Source organism: Dermacentor andersoni, chromosome 10 (assembly GCF_023375885.2).
Source record: "Dermacentor andersoni chromosome 10, qqDerAnde1_hic_scaffold, whole genome shotgun sequence".
NCBI classification, from domain to species: Eukaryota; Metazoa; Arthropoda; class Arachnida; order Ixodida; family Ixodidae; genus Dermacentor; species Dermacentor andersoni.
The window spans coordinates 18,476,246-18,496,447 of NC_092823.1; the positions used below are offsets into that span (position 1 = coordinate 18,476,246).

The 20,202-nt window shown below is 48.6% G+C and overlaps 1 protein-coding gene across 2 annotated transcripts in view; it reads left to right on the forward strand.

Moving 5' to 3' along the window:
- LOC126519226 (Na(+)/dicarboxylate cotransporter 3-like) overlaps positions 1-20,202 on the forward strand; it is a 102,490-nt gene that overhangs the window by 52,585 nt on the left and 29,703 nt on the right. The window contains exons 12-13 of one of the 2 annotated variants that reach the window (XM_050168843.2): positions 4,504-4,665; positions 8,006-8,143. In XM_050168843.2, the coding sequence (XP_050024800.2) occupies positions 4,504-4,665; positions 8,006-8,143 (300 nt within the window). The remainder of the gene's footprint in view (positions 1-4,503; positions 4,666-8,005; positions 8,144-20,202) is intronic. The other variant, XM_055065299.1, reaches the window with a different exon arrangement.

Consider the following 20,202-nt stretch of genomic DNA (forward strand, 5'->3'; position numbering starts at 1 on the left):
CGGAAATGTTCGTGTTGCACACACACACAGGTGAAAAGGCCGGACAGTTCTCGGTACCGCCCAGCTTTCAGTGCCGACGTCAGAGGGCTTCGTAGAACTCTGCTTTGTCCCGGATGGCTCGGCCAACTACCAATTTCCTGAGTTGATCGCGCGCCACGTGGCTGCCGGCCCTTCGCAGTTCTCCGAAGGGCGCCCCGTCTGGTGGGCTTGGAACACGTGCAGCGGGCTGAAAGCTGGCACGTTGCCACCCCGTACGGCCATTCTTAACAGCCGTCATGTCACATAAAAAAATATCAACATTTTTTTTCACCTGCACCAAAGCATCCAGTGAAGACACTAAAGCCAGCAAAAGTAACTACGTTCTTATTTATTGTTTCTACTTTTGCTTTTAATCGAGAGGACACGTTGAGCCTCTTCAATTTTTTTGTTCTCGCTCCCTACCCGCGCGCTGCCAGAGCCAGCCAGAGCGCATGCGTTTTTCTCGTGTTGCCTCGCCCATCAAGCAGCGCACTTCGGTGCGCGTTCGGTTTTCTCTGGCCGAGTGCATTTTCGCCTGGCAGAGTTTTGGATGCTTTCTGGCTAGCAGACGAGAAAAAGAAACAATGGTCGCTAGCCGCCATCACTGTGGGGGCTCGACGGATTGCACCGCGTTCGCTTGAGCGCAACCTCTCCAGAAAGTCTTGTCTCGCCGGTGTAGGATACCGAGCAGTATGCGCATGGTTCTTGGTGGACCAAGCGTCTCGTGTTTTCTTTGACATTCCTTTAATAGCCATATTAGTTGCCCAAAGTAAGCATTCGATTGTGACCAACATACTTTGCGTTCTTTTATTACGGTGCCCCCGCCTCACAAAAGGAAAAAAGCGTTGTTGCGGTGCAGCAAATTGTCGCATCATGAAAGTTCTATTTTGTTACTTCTTTTGCGGAAAGAAATGGGCCATGGGACGCTTCAGTTTCCGGATACTCTTACTATATTATTGCGATAGCAATTACATGGACACTCTAGGCGCATTCCTGCCGTCGCCGTCGTCCTCATGTTCCGCATAAAGTCCAAGTGCGATAACATCGTGACCCCGCGCCGCATGCTGTATGTGCAAGTGAAAGCGTGCGGGTGGTGGGGGGGAATGGGTGAGCCGACGATGGTGGCTGTCTTGTGTGCGCAAGGGAGAAACGTGAGGAGCAAGCGCGCCACCTTCCGTCGCGCGCGATACATCGGATGGAGTGGATGGAATGGGGCCAGGATCTAGGATTCTGTGAATCTATGATTGCGCAACATGTTTATTTGCCTAGTTTGACGCATTATATACCGTGACTTTTTCTTAGATACGTAGATTTATTAGAGACTTATTTATACGTATGTTTAAATATTTTGTTGCGAGGCGTTGTGTATACGTGCAGTGAACTTTGTTTCCAGTCGCACTTTTTTGCCCTTTATCAAGCTGTTTCTTCCCATTCGTATATTCCATTGTATCTTCGCATTTTTAATGTACGAGGGCGAGTCAAATGAAAGTGAGCCTACCTACCGCGCGCAATTATGGTTCTGTTGTTTATCTGCAAGGCCTGCGCGTAGCACACAGGGATCTCTCATTTAAAAAGTGACACGCAGGTGTGAGGATAAATGTTCTTTAATGCTCTCATACGCTGGGTTGTACATGGTTGCGTGCCGTAATGGACGTTCCAGAAGTTGAGCAGCGTGGTGCCGTGAGGTTTTTGACAGCTGAAGGTGTTTCTCAAAAAGAAATTAGTCGCCGTATGGCTGCCGTGTACACGGGACATTGCATTTCATTGGCCACTGTGAAGCGTTGGAACAAACGGTTCAAAAAAGGACCTGAAAGTTGCAAAGACGATCCCCGACTGGGCCAAAGCCATCGTGCAATCACCCCTAACAAAATTGCAAAGGTTGATGAGCTGATGAGACAAGAACGGAGGATAAGCATCGATGAACTGGCTAAGCGTGTGAATATCAGTCACGGTTTGGTTCGCGCCATAATTCATGAACATCTCGGTTATCAGCTCTTGTGCGCGCAGTGGATGCGCAAGATTTTGAACTACCGCCAGAATACGGAGAAGATCGGCGTTGCCTTTACTCATCTGATCCGCTATCACAATAAGGGTGACGATTTCTTGTCTGCAATTGTGATCGGAGACGAACCATCACGCCACTACTAAGAGTCTGAAACACGACGGCAAAGCTGACAATGGAAACATTCGAACTCACCAACCCCAAAGAAAGCAAAGGCCGTCATTTCTGCCAGAAAGGTGTTGTTGACTTTTATTTTTCGATCGTCAGGGGCCATTGCTCATAGAATTTGCTAAGTCTTGAGAGACTATCAATTGTTTCCGATATCGTGAAACGCGGGATCGGCTGTGTGCCCCAATCAAGAACAAGCTACGTGGAAAATTGACGAATGAGGTCATCTTGTTCCATGACAATGCCCGTCCCCACGTCGCTGATGGGGTTAATACAAATCTGGCAAAGTTCAAGCGGGAAACGCTGCAACATCTGCCACACAGCTAAGACCTGCTGCCTTGCAACTTCCACATTTTGGGGCAAACGAAAAAACAGCTCAAGGGAACCAGATTCGTCTCGGACGATGAAGTGAAAGTCAGTTGCAGAGGTTTTGAAGGAGCAACCCAAGGAGCTTTATGAGACGGGAATTGCGCGACTCGTTAGTCAATGGGACAAATGTCTAAATGCTCATGGGGGCTACTTTTAATTATAGTACCCCGTTTGTCATATATTCGCATTGGCTCACTTTCATTTGACTCGCCCTCGTATATTCTGCAGAACTCCTGCTTTTTATACGTGCTCTGTTGCGACTATAATTTCGGTGCAATTACGATACACGTCCGGTGACAGCTGCTGCTGCGTAATACGCTGGAACAAATGACAGCGTCATTGAGATTTTTCACTGGCCGTTGCATATGTACAAGAATGTAAACGAGGATCTTGTATGACAAAGTGTCATTAATATATTTGTTCTCAACTTGTTCATTTCATGGCCTTTACATTTTTCATATCAGTGGAATGCACTGCTTTGTTGGCTTCGAACTGATGTAGTTCTAAAGTTCGTGTGATATCTTCTTTCCTTATTAAATAGACAAAACACATGAAAGCATTGACATCAGTTATTGGGGCACAATTTTTGGCACATACGAATATATTCTTTTATGAAAAAAATACATATTTTACTTGTATTGACAGTGCTTAGCGTTCAAGAATTCGTTTGCAGCATCTTTGGCAATGGCAATGCAGTTATTATTCATGTATTTGATCCCTAGGCAAATTGTTTGAGAGGAAGCTTTAGCTCGGGCCCTACTCTGACGCTGCCTATTCAGATACATGTAAAACGCAGAAACGCTTTTCTGTGATAACTCCTGAATCGCTTTTAACGAAATTTGTTGCATTTGAGAGACTAAGTTAAATTCTAGTGTCTGTGGGAAGCGGAATTTCAGTTTAGGGCCCGGAACTTTGTTTAAAATATTTTGAAAAATTCGAAAAACATAGAAGCACGAAGTTTAAAAATTAATAGCTCTGCACCAAGAACAGATAGCGCGGTTCTGTAAACGGCATCCATTACACCATTCAAAGCGGACAAATTCGATATGTCAATTTGTATCCTACGTGGATTAGTAATGTTATGTACAAGGGTTCTGCAAAAGCCGTACTTCCATAATACTTAAATTTTTGAGACTCATGTGTAACACATCAATATTGTCCGCTGTAGATGTACTATTATGTGCGATTCACAGAATTGTGATATCAATTTCCATTGCTGATTTACAGAGTTCTAAACTTAATTGTCTCGTTTTCTGAAAATTTTCGATTTTTGCCACTTTCAATAAAATATTGACGACCTAGATAGAAAATTCGAAACATACGTTCACTAGAATTTAAGTTTTTCTTTTAAATTCAACAAACCTCGTCAAATTTGGTGCAGTGGTTGCCGAGAAAAACGAATTCTCCTTCTACATGTATTTAGACAGGAGCATCCGACCTAATGTTTCCTCTTAAGTGGGAGGCCGAGCTGCAACGTGAGCCCCCCCCGACCAAAATTTCTGGCTACGCCACTGGTAGACAAGTAGCATTTTCTTCCGTCTGATAACCTAACGAATTGATTTTTTAATACGAGTAGTTGAGTACTATAGTGACATAAATTATGATGAGGAGTGCCTTCGTCATCGTGCTAGTACCGGCATGTCGCTGGGGGGTCTCAAATCGAGTCATGCATTCACCTCAATTTCTCGGCTACTAAAGCTCTGTTCGCGATTGCATTGACGCCTTTGACGTTCTAGAGCACTGCTTTATCACTTTAACTTGACTTCATAGTAACCTTTAGTGTCCCTTTAAGCCTAGAGGCGGTGCTTCCAGCCTGTTCTTTTTTTAGTGGAGGTGTATGTTCGAGAATACAGGAACGTCCTATAATAGGTAGCTGAACCGACAAACTACCTTGACTTCGCTTGATTGCATGTGGCTGCCCGATTCCTTGCCCGGAACGGCCCCAGCGTTCCGGCATGAACGACGTGCTGGTGTCGTGGGTGAAGAGCATGTCCAACCAGACGTCGCGGTTGTTCCTTTCGCTACTGGGTGCCCTGTCCACAGTGACGGCCGAGCTGACAAGCAAGGACAGGGGCATCTCGTTCCTCCTGCCCACACTGGACACCATCGTGAGTGCTGATGCCTAGACCTTTAGCGAGGTTATATAGTGGGGCATGACACCACCTGTAGGCGACTCGGATAATTATTATAGGCTAGAAGCGCGGGAAAACATAAAGACGGCGCGCTATTTGAGGAATCCAGTGAAAGCAACCGCCACGCCCGCTGCATAATCCGTATTGTCGAGCCGAACCAGAAGCAGCTCGTATAAACACTTGGCATTTATGTTTTTTTGTTAATCAAGGTAGAAGTATACGCTAAAGGGCAGTACAAAAATCACAGTTTGTACAGTCCATAAAAAAAAAAAAGTTCCTCAAATGAAGAAGCGCCAGCAAAACAGGCATTATTATAAAAGCGAATTTACAGTGCAAATATTTCCTTCCCTGTCCTCATAATATCGCACGCGCGTTATCTTGCTTTATCTGCCGTCGAGCGCTTTCACAGCGTTATCATTGCTATCAAGTTATCAATGGAGAGAAGACGCCCCTAGCTACCATGATCCGTGAGTCGGAATCCAGGACTGACGACCGTCCTCGCCGTTGTTGCGATTTGACGTTGCGTGTATTCCTCGGCACGAGTGGTCTCACCAGAAAAAGATTTAGACCGTTATCGAACACTTTTGGCAAAGCTTCCTTCTGCATCGCCACTACAACGTCACGACATGTACGCCGCTGCTGAGTGGCCTCGTAGAGCCACAGTGAAAGCGACCGCGGTGCAGAAACAGACAAGCGAAGAATCACGTGGACAGACACTAACGCTGACGTCGGACTGAAGGTTCGTTTTCGGTTTCACAGACACGTATACGCAAATTCGTTAACATTTCACCGCACGGCGCATGGGGAACGAATGAACAATGACGGGATTCGCAGAAAAACACAACAAACTAAAAGTGTACAACGGAATATCATTATATGCCGCAATATCAAAGTGTGATAGTTCTCTTTCGAACAGGGCTGTACCTTTTTTATACCGTTCTTATGCCGTGTTGCTTTAGAGCCGGCGTCTACCGCGTTACTATAACAGTGAGTTTTTATTTTCATTTTTTTAATGAAACATTGACTATGGCATGCAGCGCAATTTCGCTTTTCCAGGTGGATTACTTGAAGAGGCTGATGTTGTATACTTAACGGTATGATAAATCACAATGTTCTAATTACCGACTTGCGCTCCCGATTTCTTCGATTATTTAGTTCGGTGCACACTGTATGAAGTCATATGTGCTTAGGGGATATCCGTTACCTTAGCACCAGGTTCGAGGTATCCGTCCCTGAAATGTGCCACGAAATACATCGATGTTTCAGTTAACACGTTTCAAATCGCCCCACTCGATCGCTCGATTCAGGCAGGAATAAACTGCGAGATTAGCCCTTTTTTTTGTCTTACCACAGTTGCGGGATGGACACTTTGTTGCGGACAACTTAGATAAAAATAACCTAGTCAGGTAATTTCCGCTAAGTGGCCTTATTCGTTGGATAGCAAAATAAGTGACTAATAAAGAATATCGAAGCTACGTTACTTGGCTAATTGAACATTGTGATTTTCGTGAAAATAATCTCCTCTTCATAATAAACCACAGGAGGAGGCAGCACCTCTTCCGGCAATTTTTAAAACATATTTTCGTTTAAAAGCAAAACGTGGTATGCGTAACCATGCGAAAAAACAGGCAATGAAACCAGCTAAAGCATAGATAAAATTAATTATTTTGTTTATTTAAATGTAGAAATAGGAATGCAAAGAGTGTTGGCGGTTGGGATTGGGGGAGGTGGAGTTAAGGCGGACGCAAAGATGACTTGCCGCAAGTGGGAGCCGAACCCACACCTTGCTCATTACGCACGTGCGGTGCTTTGCCACCTAAACTACCGCGGGGCCATCCACCCGTCTACTGTCCTTTGTATGTCTGTGCGAATGGATGGATGCATATTCGCACAGGATGGCCTGACGCCGCCGAAGCCTCAGTGGGGTGAAGCCAAGGAATGGAAGGGTGCGTCCATATCAACACTGATCCCGCAAGGTTCCACGGCGAAATTAAAGCGCCGCGCGTGTGTCCCGTAGCGTATAGATTGTCGTTAAGGGTCCGCACTGTGTGCGTATGTGGGCAAGATTAGCCATGCGTCACTCACGTGGCGCCGACGAACGCGCTACAGCGCCAGGCTTGCGGTTAGACGAACGTTCTACATTCGTCTGCTCGAACGTGAGCGGCACTGGCTAACACTCCCACGGCTGATCGTGTACGCTTGCGAAAATGCCCAAGAAAGTGGTCAATAACGTTGTTCATTACGTATAATGTGCGGAATATCTAGCGTAACTCGACTCCCATCTTATTTCTCCGTCCACTTTCATTCTTTCTTTTTGTGCATTATTCGTACATTTCATTCAAACATAACTGTTCATTTTCCCTGTGCTTTATCTGGCTTCGTTGCCTGTTTTCTATTTTTTTTTCGTGAGTTTGTGACTAACAAAACATTGACCTCCTCGGATTGCCTTATTCTTCTCGCCGCTCACGTAGTATGTACGTGACTTAACTTTGACGTTAAAGATATCTGATCAGTCTTGGTCAATAGACCGTCGCCGTTCCTGTGCCCGAGAGGGGTGGCGGTGTTCTTGAGGGTACATTGTCATATAATTTTAATGAGCCGTCAGGTACGACTACTAATTAGACAGCACGAGTGTGCCGCACAAAAGTATTTGCGCCATGTTTTTTAGACCTTCGTCGGGCGTAACAGTTGAGCGGACGAAGAAGACAACCGCGAGGCCCAGTGTCATTTCTTAGTAGCCTTATTCTGAGTAACTTTCATTCACGGAATTTCAACATCCGAAATGCAGCCCCGAGTCCATTAGAGACGCCGTAATGTCTAGCTGTGGGCTAATTTATAACAACTGGAATCCTTTAGATGAAACAGTTACCGCGACTAGGAGTCGAACCGGTGACTTCCTGGTTAGTAAACCAATTATCGGAACCACTAAGCTATTGTGGCAGGCTCGCACCTAATCTCACTCCATTCTCCACGCGGCCTCACGGAAATTCAGTAAGCTCAGCTATGTACGCTATATACTTTCCATCTGGCGAAGGTTTACAATCTGTTGGCGTGATTTTAGATATAGTTAGTTGGGTGTCCTGGAAGGCCACTGCTGAAGGGAACGCAAGGCCCAGCCGAATTAGACAAATGCTTCTTGTCTGGCACTTACTATTAGCCATTTCTATTTTGTCCTTGTTTTCTTCCTTACGAGCTTGTTTAGTTGTAGCAGGTCAAACCTTGGTTCTGATGAACGTTAACGGCCCTGCTAGGTTAAGACCGGCTTCAATGAAGCACTCAGAGTGCTCGACCGATGCCTGCGATGTGGGCGGTGCAGATTCGAGCCCGGAAGGTGAACCCCTTGATGCTGATGCTGCCCGTGACTCGGCTGGCCTCGGCCACCTTCTCTATATCGACGTCATCGCAGAATAACGCTCTGCTCAGGGATTGCGGTGGCCTGTCGGCTCTTGACATGGTGAGTGTTTGGAATAGTTAGTGTCTGTACCGTACTTCTGTCAGTTTTAGTTTTTCTTAACCGTTTCAGTGACGCTGTCACTCCGCAGTACTTCTTGTGTGCTCATGCGGAGGCGACTTGCTAGAGGAGGAGTTGTGCAAAAACAAACGTGGCTACAAAGTAAGAAAACCAGACATTGAAGTGAAAATTGTTGGTTTGTGACTATCGAGTAACAGTAATCACAAAGATTGCCTAACATAAATCTAAAGGAACTTTCAGTGTTGTCATAAATGTGGCCTGGTATAAATCTCAAGGTGTGAAGAGTATATATATATATATATATATATATATACATATATATATATATATATATATATATATAAAGAAGACACAGCACTGTTCGTGTAGTCTCTCAGCGCCTTCAAAATTTGTAAACGGTTGCTGTTAAACAATCACAATACGTACCGGCTTGCATCTTTGTACTTTGGTGCTGCATGATCTTCAGCCAATTTTAATGCCCACTACAGGGCGAAGGCCTCTCCCTGCGATCTCCAATTACCCCTGTCTTGCGCTAGCTGACTCCAACTTGCTCCTGCATGTTTCCTGATTTCATCCTTCTACCTAATCTTCTGCCGCCCTCCACGGCGCTTCCCTTCGCTTGGAACCTATTCCGTAGCTCTAATGGTCCACCGGTCATCTACCCTGCGATTTACATGGCCTGCCCAGCTCCACTTTTTTCCTCTCAGTGTCATCTAGAATATCCGCTATCCCCGTTTGCTATATAAGCGTATGTAACCGTAATGTTTACCGGTAAACGCTGACCGCGAACGCTGTGCACTGTTAGAATCGCACCGCTGGCACGAGTTGTTGGAATCTCAGTGCTGACGCCCGTTATTGCAAACGGGTCGCAAGCCCCAAGGGTAGCGTTGGCCTGGCGGCCTGGGGCACTGGAAGCATCCGAAGGTCCCGGCAAAGCATGAGTCGGCTGGTAACAGAACAACTGGTTTATTCTAACATCGCAAAAGAGCGGGCGGTCAGGTCGACCGAAGTGAGAGACGGGAGAGCACGTAACTCGACAGAAGAAATCGGAGCCTCTCTCTCGGCGTCCGGGGGCAGCTGCTTTTATAGTCTCGCAGCTGAGGGCAAGGAGGAACGTCTCGTCAGATGCGCACGTGACTGGGCACGGACACGCTGAGAGACAAGTTGAGACGAGTGTAGTGACGCATCCGCCGGCCAGGCGCCGGACAGACCTCCTCGCTTCACACTTGGGGAGCTCCTCTCCCCGGCTGCTGCGCTTTGACAAGCGTGGCACACACACACACACGCACACACGAAGACACGTGGCACTGAAACACGCCTGGACGCGCTTGGCGGGGAGGCGTATCGGCGGCGCTGAACGGGCCAAAATGTCCGCTGCTTGGAACGAAGCCCCGGCGTCCGTTGCATCCGCGCCGGCTATACCGCGCGTCGTAGGCGAAACGTAACAGACCGCCCCGCCGGGGGAAGGAGATCCCGATGGTCAGGGGACTGCATCCGCTGTCCGGAGGGATGTCGCTTGATGATGCTCATAACCGAAGTCGGTCGTCCTTCGGCGTTTCTTGAGCGCAGCGCACAGAGAAGGCCTCGTTCTCTCGTTCAGGTTCACACAGGACACTGCAAAGTGACTTCGGGAGAGTTGACATTTTTGTTCTCGTTCCCGGCAAGCGTTAGAACTACGCCGAAACTCAACCGCTCAGTCAGCAAGCACGGCACAACCCTCACTAAGCCCTGCCAGGCTCTTTCCCCTATTATACTACTGCCTAGTTCCTTACAGTAGTTTAGCAGCACTCAGAACGCGTCCACAAATCGGAAAATTGCACTAGAAAGCACATCATCACTTTGAAACACTACACAAAAGCAATATGTTAAAAATCCTGCCTCAGGAAGAAAAACATCAGTAACAAACAATTTTGAGGCTGATTCCCACGTTAGGGGCTTCGACTTAAGCCATCGGCGTTACCGTTGAGACTCCCCTTTTTGTAACGCACCTCAAAGGAATACTGTTGCAAAGCGAGGCTCCAGCGCAGGAGGCGGCCATTTTTGGGAGAGATGGTCTGCAGCCATTGGAGAGGGCAGTGATCCGTCTCAATGATAAACCTCGAGCCGGCTAGGTAGCATGACAATTTCTGAACGGCCCACACGATACACGCACACTCTTTCTCGGTGGCGCTGTACGCCTGCTCACGACTGGTCAGCTTACGACTAGCATACAGGACGGGGTGTTCTACTTCTCCATTTTCCCGTTGGCACAGTACAACGCCCATGCCTCGCTCACTAGCATCGCACTGAACAACGAACCCTTTTGTGTAGTCGGGCGATCGTAGCACAGGCTGGCTTGTTAGGGCGCTCTTTAGGGCGCTAAAAGCTCTTTCCTTTGTCTCATCCCAGACGACTGTTTGCGGCTCTGTCTTTCTTAGAGCATCCGTCAGGGGAGCCGCGATATCAGAGTACCTGGGGATGTACCTCTGATAGTAGCCGGCGACACCTAAGAACGACCGAATATCGGTCTTCGTGCGCGGTTGCGGGAAGTCTTGCACAGCGGCCACCTTTATTTCAGAGGGGCGGCGACGACCCCGACCAATCACGTGACCGAGGTAGACAACCTCGGCCTGTGCTAACTGGCACTTGGGAGCCTTGACTGTCAATCCCGCATCGCGCAGGCGGGTTAGCACTGCCCGCAAGTGGGCCATATGCTCAGGCCAGGATGCGGAGAATATCGCTACGTCGTCTAGATACGGTAAAGCGAATTCTTGCTGTCCCCGCAACACTTTATCCACGAGGCTTGAAAAGCAGTATGGCGCGTTCTTCAAACCAAAACTCAAAACTTTAGGACGGAATGTCCCCATTGGTGAAATGAACGCCGCATACCTACTAGCCTCTTCTGTAAGTGGAACCTGCCAATAACCCCTGACAAGATCTAGGGTGGAAATAAACTGCGCGCTACTCACTCTCTCAAGGCGCTCCTCGATGTTAGGGATCGGATAAATTTGATCCTTAGTGATGGAATTAAGCCTGCGGTAGTCGACGCAAGGACGAGGTTCCTTGCCCGGTACCTCAACTAAAATCAAAGGGGAGGTATAATCACTCTCACCCGCCTCAATAACACCGAGCTGTAGCATTTTCTTTACCTCAGCCTCCATAATATCGCTCTGGCGGGGTGACACCCGGTACGCCTTGGATCGTACTGGCTCTGGGGAGGTAAGTTCTATGTCATGAGTAAGGACAGAAGTCCTACCAGGCCTCTCAGAGAACAGACCTTGAAACTCTTGTAAGAGCTGGTGTAGTTCGGTTTTCTGCTCAGGCGACAGCGATGCTTTACTGATTAGGTCACTAATGACTTGATCGGTGTCTTTCCTGTTCGTCACTGAGCCTAGTCCCGGAAGCTCGACCGGTAGCTCTTCGGAAGCGTTTACCATCATACATACTACTGCTTCCCGTTGCTTATAGGGTTTGAGCAGATTACAGTGGTAAACTTGCTGTGCTTTCCGTTTTCCTGGCAGACTGACCACGTAGTTAACGTCCGACAGTTTTTGAACAATCCGTGCTGGGCCCTCCCACTGCACGTCGAGTTTGTTTTTTAGCGATGTGCGCAATATCATGACCTCATCGCCCACCTCAAAACGACGGGCCCTGGCTGTCCGATCATAATAAACCTTGGCCCTCTGCTGGGCCTTTGCCATTGCTTCACCTGACAACTCCCGTGCCCTTCTTAAGCGTTCGAGGAGCTTAAGCACGTACTCCACCACGACTGGGTCGTCGCCCCTGCCTTCCCACGATTCTCGAAGCATGCGAAGCGGAGATCGCAGCGAGCGACCGTACACTAGCTCAGCTGGCGAAAACCCCGTAGCCGCATGCGGCGCGGTCTTTAATGCCAACGTCACCCCAGGCAGACACAGCTCCCAGTCAGTTTGTTGTTCAAACCACAATGCTCTCAACACGCGCTTCATGACGGAGTGGAGCTTCTCAACGGAATTCGACTGTGGGTGGTACACTGAGCTGTCTAACAGCTTTACCCCACACCTTTCGAGAAAAGTTGTCGTCAAAGCGCTAGTAAACACTGTGCCCTGATCTGATTGGATTTCCGCAGGAAAACCAACTCGCGCAAATATGGACAGTAGTGCATTGACTATCTCAACTGAGCTTAGTTCTTTAAGCGGCACTGCTTCAGGGAACTTTGTCGCTGGGCAGATCACAGTCAAAATGTGTCTGTACCCCGTGGCTGTTACCGGCAGAGGTCCCACTGTATCAATAACGAGCCGTCTGAAAGGCTCCGTAATGATAGGTACCAATTTCAACGGCGCCCTCGATTTGTCCCCTGGTTTGCCCACCCGCTGACAGGCGTCACATGTCTTCACAAAGTGGTCTGCGTCCCGAAAACACCCTGGCCAATAGTACTCTTGCAAGAGACGGTCCTTAGTTTTCTTAACTCCTAGGTGTCCGGACCACGAACCCCCATGCGACAAGCGCAACAGATCCTGACGGTAGCACTGAGGCACGATCAGCTGATCGAACTCCACTCCTCTGCGGTCTAGATACTTTCGGTACAGGACCCCACCTCTTTCCACAAAGCGAGCATTTTTCTTGGCGACACCTTCCTTGACAATGCAGCGTATGTTTTCTAGGCTGCCATCCTTCTTTTGCTCGGCTATCAAAGCCGACCGGCTGACTTTTAGCAACCTATTAAGTCCATCTGACGTAGGCGCGATGAGCAAATCTGCAGATAGCTCTTCTAACTTTCCCGCATCGGGAATTTCCTCTCCAGTATCTGGTGCCTTTAACGCTACAGGCTCAATTTTATTCAGTTCGGGCGTGCTCTGAATATCAGCTTGCTGCACCTCTGACCCTTTCTCATTGTTCGACAACGTCGGTCCCGCAACTACCGCCTTTGCAGCGAGCTCCCGAACCTTCGATCTGGTTAAGGCCTGAACGCTAGCCTCACCAAACAAAAGCCCCTTCTCGCGCAGGAGGTGATCGGACCTGTTCGAAAATAGGTACGGGTACTGGGGGGGGGGGGGCAGCATAGATGACACTGCGGCCTCCGTCTCAAGCGCTCCGAAAGGTCCTTCAATAAGCACTTTTGCTACGGGCAGACACACGCTATGAGCTTCCACGGCTTGCTTGATCCATGCACACTCGCCCGTGAACACATCGGGTTCTACGTAAGAGGGGTGAACTACATCCATTGTAGCTGCGGAATCGCGAAGCACTCGGCACTCTTTCCCGTTCACGAGGAGGTCTCGCATGTAAGGCTCGAGAAGCTTCATGTTCTCGTCAGTGCTGCATAAAGACAAAAACACGACTTTTGTTTTTGTTTCTGGACACTGCGCCGAAAAGTGACCCGGCTTCTGACACGTATAACACACGCGCACTTGCCTCGTCTCGAACCGCTTTCTGCGTTCGGCTTCGGCTGCCGCCGTCTCCTTACGTTCGGTCGGACACTGCGCCGTAAAGTGACCCGGCTTCTGGCACGTATAACACACGCGCGCTTGCCTCGTCTCGAACCGCTTTCTCATGGGTGTGAACTTCGGCCTCTCAAACTTGGAGCCAAATTCACCCTTTTGACCGTCCTTAGCTCCACGAGCCCGACGCGTCACAAACTCTTCGGCTAGCTCAGCGGCTCTAGCCACCGTACTAACGTCTGGCCTATCCAAGACCCAGTACCGCACGTTCTCAGGTAACCGACTATAAAACTGTTCTAGCCCGAAACACTGCAGAACTTTCTCGTGGTCACCAAACGCTTTCTCGTCTTCGAGCCACTCCTGCATGTTTGACATAAGCCTGTAGGCAAACTCTGTATATGACTCACTTTTGCCTTTCTCATTTTCCCGAAACTTCCGACGGAACGCCTCCGCGGACAGCCTGTACTTTTTTAGCAGACTCGATTTCACTAGGTCGAAATCCTCTGCCTCCTCTCTTTTCAAGCGAGCGACTACGTCGGCCGCCTCGCCGGGTAGCAAAGTGAGCAAGCGCTGTGGCCACGTTTCCCGAGAGAACCCCTGCTTCTCGCACGTTCGCTCAAAGTTAACCAGGAACAAACCAATGTCCTCTCCAAGCTTAAACGGCCGCATCAGGTCAGTCATTTTGAACGATACTCGTTCTCCTGCACCGTGTGCCTGACTTCCATTACGAGCGCGTTCCATCTCTATCTCGAGACGCTTCATTTCCAAAGCGTGTTCGCGCTCTTCTTTTTCTTTCTGCTCTTTTCGTTCGCGCTCCTGTTTCTCTTTTTTCTCTTTAAGTTCGAGCTCATGTCTTTCTTTTTGCTCTTTAAGTTCGCGCTCCTGTCTTTTTGCCCGCTCCTCAATGGTCTCAAGGCATTCCGACAGCTCGTCATCCTCAGCCTCTAACTCAAGAATAGCCCTTAGCAGTTCCGGTTTTCTGAGTTTGTCTGAGACATCCAGACCCAACTCTCTTGCAAGCTCCAGCAATTTCGGTTTGCGCAACGACTTCAAATCCATGGCTGCTCTGAATGCTGCTTTCTCTACTGCCTACTATTGTCTTGCCGCAAACTAACCCGGCAGCAACGACAACCACAATTACCAGCTCTGTTTCTGACACTAACAAAAGCCTGGCAAAACTCAGAAGAAGAAAGTCCCGCACTCACCAAACCTCGCAGCCAAGAATTCAGCGCAGTCGTTCCGCTGCAGGCAACCAGTCATCACACAGGGCTCGTTGCACTGCTCCCGGATGGTCGTTGTGCTGCTCAGCATACAGTCAACCGCATCTCTTCGCTGCTGGCCTCCGTTGTCGCGATCTCACCGCTGGCAACCAGCTGTTGGTATCTCAGTGCTGGCACGAGTTGTTGGAATCTCAGTGCTGACGCCCGTTATTGCAAACGGGTCGCAAGCCCCAAGGGTAGCGTTGGCCTGGCGGCCTGGGGCACTGGAAGCATCCGAAGGTCCCGGCAAAGCATGAGTCGGCTGGTAACAGAACAACTGGTTTATTCTAACATCGCAAAAGAGCGGGCGGTCAGGTCGACCGAAGTGAGAGACGGGAGAGCACGTAACTCGACAGAAGAAATCGGAGCCTCTCTCTCGGCGTCCGGGGGCAGCTGCTTTTATAGTCTCGCAGCTGAGGGCAAGGAGGAACGTCTCGTCAGATGCGCACGTGACTGGGCACGGACACGCTGAGAGACAAGTTGAGACGAGTGTAGTGACGCATCCGCCGGCCGGGCGCCGGACAGACCTCCTCGCTTCACACTTGGGGAGCTCCTCTCCCCGGCTGCTGCGCTTTGACAAGCGTGGCACACACACACACACGCACACACGAAGACACGTGGCACTGAAACACGCCTGGACGCGCTTGGCGGGGAGGCGTATCGGCGGCGCTGAACGGGCCAAAATGTCCGCTGCTTGGAACGAAGCCCCGGCGTCCGTTGCATCCGCGCCGGCTATACCGCGCGTCGTAGGCGAAACGTAACAGCACCGAGGCGGGCTTTCCTGTATAAACGCGGTTTTTTGCGTGGACCGCGATGGATGGATGTTATGAGCGTCCCCTTTGGAACGGGGCGGTGGGTTGCGCCACCAAGCTCTTGCTACTATGCTGCCTAATATCCTACCTAGGTTAACCAATGAAAAAAGAAAAAAAAAAACACTACGAACTACCGCGTCCAAACTTTCTGATCCCCTATTGCGAATTGTGCTTTTGTACGTCTCCGTCTTTTGTCGTTTCCCTACTTTTCTTCCACCAATCCTCCAATCGCCTCTTACTAATGTCTATTGCGGACCTGTTTGCTTTACCACTGCTCCCGCTGAACCCAAGGGCTTCAAGGAGGCCAGTGGTGCCTAAATCGACCGCTGGGTAGACGTCTTCACATTCTAATAAAATATGCTCCGTCGTTTCCCTAGCTTTATCGCAGCAAGCACATGCTTCTTCTTCCTTCTTATATCTCGCTTTATAGGTGCGTGTTCTAAGGCATCCCGATCTCGCTTCGAAAAGTAATGAGCTTCCCTTTGAGTTATCATAAATGGTTTCTTTCCTGATTTCGTTTTTTCCTCTTAAGTAGTTACTCATGGCAGGTTTCTTTTCCATTGCCGCCACCCATGAGATTAATTCAGCCTCTCTGACTTTCCGCTTGACCTTCCTTGTTGCTGTGTTGCCCACCCCACAGGCCGCATACTTGCTGGTAAGCTTCCTAGTTCTTTTCCTCCACTGTGAATCAATGTTTTGCCTGTACAGATACCTGAACACTCTCCCAGCCCATTAACTTTCTTCCATATTCCTCAGCCGTTCTTCATACTCAATTTTACTGCGAGCTTCCCTCACTTCAAAACTAGTCCAGCCCATATCCCCCTGCACAGCTTCATTTGTAGTCTTCCCGTGAGCGCCCAATGCGAGGCGACCCACTGACCTTTGGTTCCCGTCGGGTCCTGATTGTACCCCTGATTTAAAGCAAACAACCGCATTTCCAAAAGTAAGTCCTGGAACCATTACCCCTTTCCACATACCTCGGAGGACCTCGTACCTATTGTATCCCCATAGCGCTTTGTGCTTCATTATGGCTGCATTTCTCTTCCCCTTGACTGTTATGGTTTTTTCCTGTGTTTCCATATATCCATTGCCTTCGTTTATCCATATACCAAGGTATTTGTATTCTTTTACCCGAGGTATTTCTTGGCCCTGTATCTCCACTGTCTGTTCACTGTTCTCATTGAATACCATAACACCTGATTTTCTAACACTAAATTTCAAACCTAAATTGTTGCCTTCCTGTCCACAGATATTAGCCAGACGTTGCAAATCGCTTTGCTTGTTAGCGAGCAACACAATGTCGTCCGCATAAAATAAACCTGGGAGTTGCTGCTCTATTACTGTACCTGCCTGTTTGTATGAGAGATTAAACCCGATATTACTTCCTTCCAGCGCCCTCTCCATCCTCACCATGTGCATCATATACAGCAGCGGGGATAAAGGGCACCCTTGCCTCAGTCCCTTGTTGATATGAACTTTCTCCGCGCTCCTCATCCCTTCCCATTCAACGCAAACGGTATTTTCTAGGTAAATCTCTCTCAAAAGCTGTATACAATCCCACAAAATGTTGCGGTCTACGTTGTCGTAGGCTCCTGTAATGTCTAAAAAGGACACATACAACGGTCTGCTTTCTGCTTTTGATATTTCAATACACTGAGTAAGAACAAACAAGTTATCGTCCAAACGCCTACCTATTCTGAAGCCATTCTGAAGCTCTCCCAAAATGCCATTATTCTCTGTCCATGCTTGAAGCTTTAATTTGATTGCCTGCATTGCTAGCCTGTATATTACCGATGTAATGGTCAACGGTCTATACGAGTGAATTCTGTCTTTCTCCCCCTTACCTTTATAAATTAAATTCATTCTACTTTGTCGCCAACTGTCTGGTATCCGTCTATCCTTTAAAGTTTTTCCACTGCTTTCACCAGAGCTTCCTTACTTTTTGGTCCTAGTTCATTTATCAGCTTAACGGGAACCTCGTCTAGCCCTGTGGCTGTGCGCTTAGGAATTTTCTCTTCCGCTTTCTTCCAGTTTAAATTTGTCAGAATCAGCTCCTTTTCCTGGGTCTCTTTCATGCTCTTTTTTTCCTCAAATACAACCTCGTCATTGCCTTGGAAAGATTCCGCTGTTATTTTTCGGATGTAATTTATTGCCGCTTCTCCTTCCAGTCTGCTTTCATCTTCGTCTAGGATATGTTGTTGTATTGTTGTTGACTTCCTGCCTAATAATTTATGTGGTTTCAAAATATTCTAGGTGCGGCCTTCTTTTTCTCACGTATTTCTGACAACCAACGCTCACTTTCACCTTTTAATTTTGCTTGCACCAGTATTTGAACCATAGACTTTTTCTCCCGGTATATTTCCCATTTACTAGTTACTTCATCCTGTGACAACTGCGCCTTCTTTGCCTGCCTGTGCTCTCGAGATGCTTTCTGTCGTTCGGCGATCGCTTCTCGTATCTCCTTGTTCCACCAGCTTTTTGGTTTCTTTTTTCCTTTCCAACGAACATGTTGTTTCTCTTTCCGTATTTCTGTCGTTATTACGCTTAGAAGCTCACCATATTCCCACTCTTTACTTGGCCATTTGCCAAGTTCTTCCTCAACTCTAGTGATTGTATTTGCTATTTGTTCAGCGTTCAAATTTGGACTGGCCATTTTGCTCTCCTTGCTCTCTTTCCCAACTACATATCCCATTTTCAATATGATGCGTTTATGGTCACTCCCTATGCTGTTAAACCCTTCCTCATCGATGACCATTTCTCTCAACTTATCATGAATTCCTTCTGTCATCAGACAGTAATCAATGGTTGATTGCCGGTTTCCCACTGCCCACGTGACCTGTCCTTCATACTTAGGCCCTGTATTCACGATCACGAGGTTATGTTGCTCACAAAGGTCCAGCATTGACTTCCCGTTATTGTCGGTATAGCCATCTAAATCCTGTATGTGGGCATTCATGTCACCTAATAGGACAATTTCAGCACCACTCCCGAAACCCTTAATATCAGCGCTTATGCATTCCACTAACTCTTTATTCTTCTCTGTGCAGTTTTTTCCGGTCCACAAATACGTAACACCCAGCCTAGTTTCTTTCCCACTCATTGTACCCGATAACCAAAGATGCTCTTGACATTGTGAATTTACTCTTTTCCATTTGGCTCCCTGATGGATGAGCGTTCCGACTCCCCCTCCCTTTCTTTCCGACTTAGTTCTGTTGCACCCTTCCCAAACATAATTCTCAATAACTCGCGGCTCTTCTAAGTCTCTAAGGTGCGTTTCTGTAACCGCATACACCCCTATTTGTTCTCTGTGTAACTGCTCCTCAATCTCTGCCCACTTTTCCTTTCTTCTGCCGCCCTGCATGTTTATGTAGCCTATTGCATGGCGAGCTCTTTTTCTTGTTTTCCTCCTTTTTCTATTATCGACGGCGATGCACTTCTGATGTTGCCCTAGGGGACCCTCTTCATTACTATCTACTCTGACCTCCTGAGCGCCTGCGGGCCCCCTAAAAAAGCAACAGCGCGACCACCAAGTCGCCAGCCCACTTCTCGTGCTAACCTGTAATTGAAGTGGATCCCGTCTCGTTTAAAACCACCACAACTTCTCACTTCCCTGTTTACTTCGACAACCTCGAAGCCTTTCTCTCGGCTCATTTTCCAGATTGCCTCATTAGCAGCCACTACGGCTCTTTGTACGTGACTGTCACGCACAGGCACCTCCGGTACCGTGCACACCACGATCTGCACCTGAGGGGATAGCTCACGCAAGTCGTCCACCCCCTTCGCCAAGCGCTGGGCTAGTCCTGGCCCTTTCCTGTTTAGGACGTCATTTAGCCCACCTGCTACTATGACGAGGTTGCGCACGTGGGCATTTTCCGCGAGCTTTTCTTTTGCTCGCTCCATGATAGAACAAAGTGTGCGGCCTGGAAATGTCCCTACCGCCACTCTTCTGTCGCCTTTGACCCTCTCCACAATTGCTTTTGAGCTCCCAGCCAGGTTTGAATCGCCAGCGATAATGACCATTTCACTTTCTCCTACGTCCCCCTGCTTCCCTTTGTCATTTTCCGGGTGATTCGGACTTGACAAGGGGGATTGTCCCCTGGGCTCCTGCTTTTTCCGCGTAGCGGCCTCAAGGTAGGTGCTGCTCTTTCCAGCTAACCCTTCATCACCCTGCCTGCGTACGACGTATTTCTCTGACCCTCCCTCGCGTGTCGCGTCGGGGGTCTGCGTTCCATTGTCACGCACATTCTGGGTCACAATGGCGGCCCTGTTCAGCTTTTCCTCGGCTGCTTCAAGTCTCTTTTCAACTACCTTCCGTGCCTCACGCTCACTGTTTAGCTCATTTTTGAGCTCTTGCACCTGTCTGAGAAGCTCTTCCTGGAAAGCCTCCATTTTCTGCAGCCTAGTATCGACATCACATTGTGTGCCGGTTGTTTCGACGCCCTCTCCATTCTCACCCGCTCCTCATCTGCCTTGAGGGACCCCCCCCCCCCCCCCGTACTGCCTGCTTTACCGGCTTTCTCGCCATGTATTGCACGGCTTTTTGCAAATACTATAATACTATATCAATGCAG